Source organism: Thamnophis elegans, chromosome 13 (assembly GCF_009769535.1).
Source record: "Thamnophis elegans isolate rThaEle1 chromosome 13, rThaEle1.pri, whole genome shotgun sequence".
NCBI classification, from domain to species: Eukaryota; Metazoa; Chordata; class Lepidosauria; order Squamata; family Colubridae; genus Thamnophis; species Thamnophis elegans.
Window position 1 is genome coordinate 14,624,908 of NC_045553.1, and position 7,500 is coordinate 14,632,407.

The following is a 7,500-nucleotide window of genomic DNA, read 5'->3' on the forward strand; positions in this document are numbered from 1 at the left end:
TGCTGCAACGGTCATAAGTGTTAAAAATGGTCATAAATCAGTTTTTTCAGTGCCATTGTAACTCTGAAAAGTCACTAAATGAACTGTTGTAGGTCGGGGACTACCTATATAAAGGTTGATTACAAGGTTAAGTTCTCTACAAGAATCTGATCTACTAACAGTAAAAGCAAATTGGCAGTATAGAAGAGTTAAATCAAATGTGCTGGACTGAGATCTCTTGTAGGCTTGAGACTGATGACACATTTGACCCCTCCCTCGGCCAGGTGTTTGGCAAGTTTGCCCACCTGGCGAGTCCTACCCAAGGACCTGTGACAGGCAAATGTTGTTGTTTGATGGGCTTCAAGGGATCCTTGCAGGTGGTCAGCTGTTCCAGGTGAAGCTGTCATTTGCAATTGACTGGAGGTTCTTTGATAGCTACAAACCTTTCCTTTCCTGCAATGATTCAGACAATTGGAGGGAAGGTGTCTTACAGGCAAAATCTTACATGCCAATTCTGGATGTTAGGGATGGGAATCTGTTGGAAATGAAGCCCCTTTTCGCTCATTCCCTCCTAGATGTTTTTTTTAGTCACAGACCCCAAATTATAATCCAGCCAAAAAAACTGCCTGGCCCCAGATTCTCCATCTGTGCAAGTGCAGAAAGTACCATATTTTTCGGAGTATAAGACGTACTGGTGTATAGGATGCACCAAGATTTCGAAGAGGTAAGTAAGGAAAAAAAGTTTTTGCCTTCCCTCAGCTCCCAGCAAGACTCTGCAGGCTTCAGCAGGGCTGGGGCAAGGTAAAAATGTCCCTCTTTTTGCAAAAAACAGGGCGTTTTTCACAAAAATGGGATGCGGGGGCGGGTCTTCGGGGGGCCAAAAATGGCTGATTCGGTGTATAAGGCGCACTGACATTTCCACGTTCTTTTAGGGGGGAAGGTGCGTCTTATACTCTGAAAAATATGGTATATCCCATCTGTAGTTTAGTTTGCATCTTGCACTTGGAAGTTCAAAATAACAGAACAGGGCGGGACTTGGGAGGTTTTCTAGTCCAACCACCTGTTCATGCAGGAAACTCTTTTCTTAAATGTCTAGTGATGGCTAACTTTTTCTGTCCCTGCGCGTCGGAAATGGATCCTACCTGGAATGCGCAAGCCTTGCTGGCCTTAGTGCACTTTCGGGAGCACAGAAACCTGGAAGATCAGTGTTCCAGAGTGCATACATGTGCCAACAATTGAAATTCCAATTTCTGGCATAGGGACGATGAACAGCTGTGATGCACATGCGTTCTGGAACACTATTCTCCCAAGTGTTGGTGTTCCCGTGTGTGCGAAGACCAGCTGGCTGGCGCATGTGCACGCATGCAAATGTGGCACAGGAGCCAACAAGGCTGTGTGTCCGGGGCAAAATGGCTCTGCATGCCACTTCTGGCACGCATGCCACAGGTTCGCCACCATGGGTCTCTAGAGATTCTCAGTCCTCCAGGTCACAGTTGTCCCAAAGGTGCTTTTTTCAAGAGGCAAACTGGACTTCTTGTTTTCCTTTGAAGACTTTTCGCTTCTCATCCAAGAAGCTTCTTCAGCTCTGACTGGATGGTGGAGAATGGAAGGATTTATACCCCTTGCAGACAGCTGGCCATTTGCATGGGTTTGAGTACAATGCAGCGAGCCATGTGCATTGGGGAAACAAAACAACCACTTCATAAACACATGGCATAACATAAAAGAACAAATCCATCAGGACAAGATTCAGCAGTCCATCTGCAGTTAAGAGACAAAAGTCACTCTTTTGAAGACAGCAAAGTCCACATTTTGGACAGAAAGGACTGCTGGTTTGAAAGCGAGGTCAAAGAGGCCATTTATGTCAAAATTAACACGCCTCTTTCAACAGAGAGGGAGGGATAGGACATCATCTATCTCCAACACAGTCCTTTCAACAGTTCCAAGAAGGCTCTATACCCATTTGCACTACTCCAGTGACCCTGATGACACACATAAACTCCAGGTGGTCTCAGTGACCTTCTAAAAGGATGCAGATGACCAGCCGTCTGCGAGGAGTATAAATCCTTCCATTCCCCACCATCCAGTCAGAGTTGAAGAAGCTTCTTGGAACAAGAAGCAAAACGTCTTCAAGGAAAAAAACAGAAAGTCCAGATGCCTCTTGAAAAAGCACCTTTGGGAAACACTCTACCATTCTGGACAAATGGATATCCAATATCTTCTTAAAAACCTCCAGCATTGGAGCACTCACAACTTCTGGATTTCTTCTAAGTGAGCCTTGGCAGAAATCCAGGACTTTAGTAACCCCATAATTTACCTTCTGCTCGACACCCCTTGCAAAAGATGGGAGTATTTCCTCCTTCTGCCCCCTGGAGATCTCTTGATGTGGTTTTCTGCTTTGCAGATCCTCTGCCTCCTCCTCCTCCTCCTCTTCATCCATCGCCACCACGTCTCCAGCCTGCTCCTCTGGCTTCTGTCCAGCATCGGCATTGCGCAGCTCCATAAGTGGCATGGACAACTACGCCTCAGCGATGGAGTCGGCTCATATGCAGAAGGAGGTCTCCTCCTCCAGGACCCAGGACATCAAAAGTGAACGGTCTCAGCCTGAGACCAACCACCTGTTCACCTCAAAGTTGTCCGCGGGGCCAGGAGGTCTAGAACAGACAACTTCACCGTAAAAGCTACCGAGCCCAAGACTTTGTCCTCTTCTGGGCCGGGGCAAGCCACCCGTTTAGCAGAGGACAGGGGAAAATCCAGCCTTCACATCACAGCCCCCTGGACTCATCACTGCACGCCGCTTCGGCCCCCGAGCAGCCGAGTAGAGAAAAGAGTAAACCCTTTTCAGTGCAGGAACAGGAGCTGCGAGTACTCGGTAAGACTACCATGACAGCGGCCAACTTCATTGATGTCATAATCACGCGCCAAATTTCTTGCAATAAGGGGAGGCCCGAAAGAAGTTCATTAAATAACAGCACCAATGGCGATGGTAAGACATTGGAGGGTGAATCGGGGGCGGCTCTCCGCGTCTGGGGGGGGCCTTCCAGCCCGCACCCGGAGATGTTACCAAAGATCCTTCCCTTTCTGCAATCATTTATTTTTTATTTTTTATTTTTTTTATAGTGTTTTAATTTTCACATTTGTGGTGACGGCTCCTTTATGTTTTCAGCATTGTCTGCCTGAAAGCCCCTGTTTTGCACTCTTCCTGTGCTCATGCTTCTTCCTTCCCCACCCCCACCCCCCATTTTTAAGCCTTTTTTTTTTCCCCCTCGGTTCCCATGCATTTGATTTCCTCTTGGAGCATGTTGTTGTCTGCGGCAGGGCAGGCTAGACTTGGAAATGGGGAGGCGGTCTCTCAAAAAGGGACAAAGGTCTAAACCAAGGCTGTCAAACTCCCGGCCCATGGGCCAGATGCATTACAGGCTGGCCACGCCCACACCCGGTTAAGTGAAGGGGGGGAAGTCCCAATACATCATGTGACAACGTGAGTTTGACGCCCCTTTGAGAGGATGTCATGGATGCACCATCAGATCCCCCCCCCCAACTTATCCAGGCCTGTCCAAGGAGATGGGGGCTTTTGTTGCACGGTTGAGATGTGTCATTTTCCCTGTTTGGACACCCATCCACCTGCCTCTGTGGCCCTCTGCAGAATGTACAAAATGCAGGAATGGGGGGGGGGGGGGTGTCAGGAATTTCAGCCCAGCGCTGGCTTGCAGAACAATTTCGTGTTCTGCTTTGTCCATGAATTGTTGTCAACTTGATAAAGTCGGCCGAGACAGAGGTAGTCCTCGACTTAACAACCACAGTTGGGGATCAGAATTTCCACTGCTAACCAAGGGAAATTGCTAAATGAGTAGTTGCTCAGCCAGCCAGGAAGGTCACACATAGTGATCAGGTATACATGACGGATGGCAAACACCGAATTTTGATCACGTGATCGCAGGGATGCTGCAGTGGTCGTAAGTGTGAAAAACGGTTGTAAGTCCCTTTTTCCGGTGCCGTTGTAACTTTGAAACAGTCGCTAAGCAAATGGTTGTATATTGAGGACTACCTGTACGCAGATTGCAACATGGGGAAGGTCATCTGGTGTTAAGCCAGAAGATGTTGGCGGGGAGAGAATGAGGTTTATTAAATGTTCCCTCGGTTTGTTCCCCCAATCTCCGGGTTCCCGGATTGTTTGAGACTACAACTCCCAAAATTGCAAACCAGGCGCTGGGGAAGGCTGTTCTAGAACTAGAACCATGAGCTCGAATGGAAGTAACCCTTGGAGGTATCTCCAAACTACTGTTGAAGCTTTTGTGCTGGACAACTGAAGATGGGTGACTGTACCATTTCATACCACAATATACTCCAAAAGAGCCCAGGGGAAGCCACTGTGTGCTTCTCAACAACGTGGCCCCTCATCCAGGGCCTATGGGTCAGTTCAGCCTGGACTGAGGTTGAAGGACCTCTTGAGTCATCTTCTCTACGTAGGGATCCAAGCAATGAGGTCTCAAAATGCCAGGTGTCAAAAGGGATCTTTGAGGCAGGGGTGAAATGCTACCGGTTTTTGCCGATTCGCCCAAACCGTTAGTAAAAAATGCTACCGGTTCACCCAAACTAGTAGTAAAAATATGCTACCAGTTCGGTCGAACCGAACTTTCGGTGATCAGCTGTGTGACAAATCAGCTGTGCTGTGCAATTACAGCTGATCGTCACATAGCTGATCACCGGAGCTACCAGTTCACCCGACGATCAGCTGTGCAACAATCAGCTATACCGCATGATATATATTCGCTAGAAAGCAGGAAATCCTGCTTTCTAGCTAATATAAATCACACTGCACAGCTGTTCCCCCCCCTCACTGTTCTATTTACCTTAAGGCTTCTTAATCCTCCTTTTTCAGTGCTGTGCAGTAGCGTCTGCGGTTGCGCATGCGCATGAAGCGAACCAGTAGCAAAACGAACTGGTAGTAGACTTCAGAGCATTTCACTCCTGCTTTGAGGGTATCTCTCTCATCCTTTCGGTTCTCCTACCAGTTGTCACACAGCTGAGAAGGAGAGGCGTCCCACCAACCTTAAGGCTCTGTTTGTGCTCCTCAGTTTCCGTGGGAACTACAGTCCTGATGGCGTTGAAACCATAAGCCCCGTGAACTCCCCCTCTGTCCTCCACGAGAAAGGGATGAAGCTGACTCAGATAAGGAGAAAGGTCAGGGCCTCCTCCACCCATAAACAGGGACCCTCTCCCCATTTTGGTTATGGCCCGTTTCATCCCGCCCGTTGACTTTTCTCACGCAGGTTCCCTCAAACCTTCCGCGACGGAGATCTCACACATGCAACAGCTCCACCAGATCAGTGAAGGCCATCAGTCCCCAAGTCAGCCGTTACAGGGACCCCCGAATGCCAAAGGAAATCAGCGTGTCGTCACCTTGGCTCAGCACATCAATGTAAGTGGGGTCATAAAATGCAAAGTCTGGTCGTAAGTCATCTTTTTCGATGTGACTTTGGTTGTTAAATGAATGTGTGCAAGACAAAGACGGCTACAAGTTGTCTCAAAGAGATAGTGAACTCTCTTGAGAAATGACCGCAGATAAAAACCAAAGGATGTCCCTTTATTACAGGAAGTCATCACTCAAGACTACACACGCCATCATCCCCAGCAACTCAATCCCCATATCCAGCCTCCCGTCTACTCCTACTCGGGGGCTGCGGGTCCTGTGTTGGATCTCCGACGAGCGCCTACCGAATCTTACCTCCAGCACCAACCAATGGAACATGTTTCATCTTCTAGAATTTCCCCTGAAAATGAACCAGACCAAAGGTAAGGCCTTCTTCTCTCTTTCTGGTCATGAAAGCGGTCACCGAAGGTGGAAGATGGGCTATAGGAATAGAAAGGGGTGCCCAAATCATATGTTCTGACCTAAGCTTCCCAAGAGCACGAAGCTGACTCCTCGTCCCAATAAAACCTCTTTTATTTAGGTTAAAAGGAATTCCTCTCCAGTAAAGTCCCAGCCAACAGTCTTTCAAGAGATTTCACAACCATAGACCTTTATCAGGCTTGGAGAGCTGCCAGGCCAATATCTTCCAAACACCACACTGTAGCAGCAATTCCTTGGCAAGAAGTCAGGAACAGATCTTCACCCTAATGAATTGAACTAATTGTCTCCTGCAAACTCCACTCCCCTTTTGCTCCTCTTTATTCCCTGTGGGAGGGGCCATTCACCGTCCTCCTGTGCCTTTATTCTTGAGTCGATTCCTGTTCTTTAGCTGTTCCCTTCTCCTGTTAGTTCTGTGCATGCACACACTGGGAACAGGCTCCAGCTGTTCTTCTGCCCCACTGATCTCCGACTCTGAAGGCAGCTGATAACTGGCATAACGGCCCTGGCCCCCTCTCTGCCTCCGACGCAGAGCCCTCATCAGAGCCTTCCCAGACTCCAGGACTGGCCCAGGTTCTTTCCAACCTCCTCACTGTCTGAATCTGCCACCAGCTCTGCTGGCCGCTAGCGGGCAACAACATCAGATTTGTGGAGAGAACCAGGCAGGGGTCATGTTCCCACTGCAGAGGGAGCATTCAAGGATCATAAAGTGTCAAAATGAAAAAGAAACATCAGTGGTGCAAACTTTGAAAGAGACACCCGTCCACACCTGCCCTACATGTCTACAGAGATTCTCAGTCATCCAGGTCACGGTTGTCCCAAAAGTGCTTTTTCAGGAGGCAACTGGGCTTTCTGGTTTTTTCGCTTCTCATCCAAGAAACTTCTTCAGCTCTGATGGGATGGTGGGGAATGGAAGCATTTATACCCCTTGCAGACAGCTGGCCATTTGCATGGGTTTGAGTACAATGCAGCGAGCCATGTGCATTGGGGAAACAAAACAACCACTTCATAAACACATGGCATAACATAAAAGAACAAATCCATCAGGACAAGATTCAGCAGTCCATCTGCAGTTAAGAGACAAAGGTCACTCTTTTGAAGACAGCAAAGTCCACATTTTGGACAGAGAGGACAGCTGGTTTGAAAGAGGGGTCAAAGACGGGTTTTTCCTTGAAAATATTGTTTCCTTGAAGAAGTTTCTTCAGTTTCTTGGATGAGAAGCAAAATGTCTTCAAGGGAAAACAAAGTCCAGTTGCCTTTTGAAAAAGCACCTTTGGAACTTACCTGGCTTATATTTTTTTTGATTCTCTCTCCTTCTCCAAAGAACGCTATTTGTTGCAATTCTCATTTTTGGTCCTTCACCCTCCAGATCTTCAACCATCAAAAGGCCCTTTTCTGTCCCGTCTCACCCAATGGAAGAACGGACAGTTCTCAACCCAAAATGAGCTCCACAACCAACCCCGCCCATGGTTTCACAAGTTTCTTGTTGCCCGAGTCTCACCTTCTCGCTCTTAACCTCCATAGGTCCCCCGAGCAGATTAAAATCCCATCTTCGGACAACTGCATCGAGCCGATTTCTCCACCCGAGGGAAACGGAGAAGCCGAGCGTGTCCGAAACAGCGCCTACCCCATTCTGTACCGTGAGGCTGAGCAGCTGGAGCTGAGGTAAG

The 7,500-nt window shown here is 48.3% G+C and overlaps 1 protein-coding gene across 1 annotated transcript in view; it reads left to right on the forward strand.

Moving 5' to 3' along the window:
* NCOR2 (nuclear receptor corepressor 2) overlaps positions 1-7,500 on the forward strand; it is a 207,759-nt gene that overhangs the window by 185,809 nt on the left and 14,450 nt on the right. Inside the window, 6 exon segments of the mRNA XM_032229003.1 lie at positions 2,384-2,692; positions 2,694-2,968; positions 5,060-5,188; positions 5,235-5,401; positions 5,576-5,775; positions 7,355-7,495. Of these exon segments, the coding sequence (XP_032084894.1) occupies positions 2,384-2,692; positions 2,694-2,968; positions 5,060-5,188; positions 5,235-5,401; positions 5,576-5,775; positions 7,355-7,495 (1,221 nt within the window).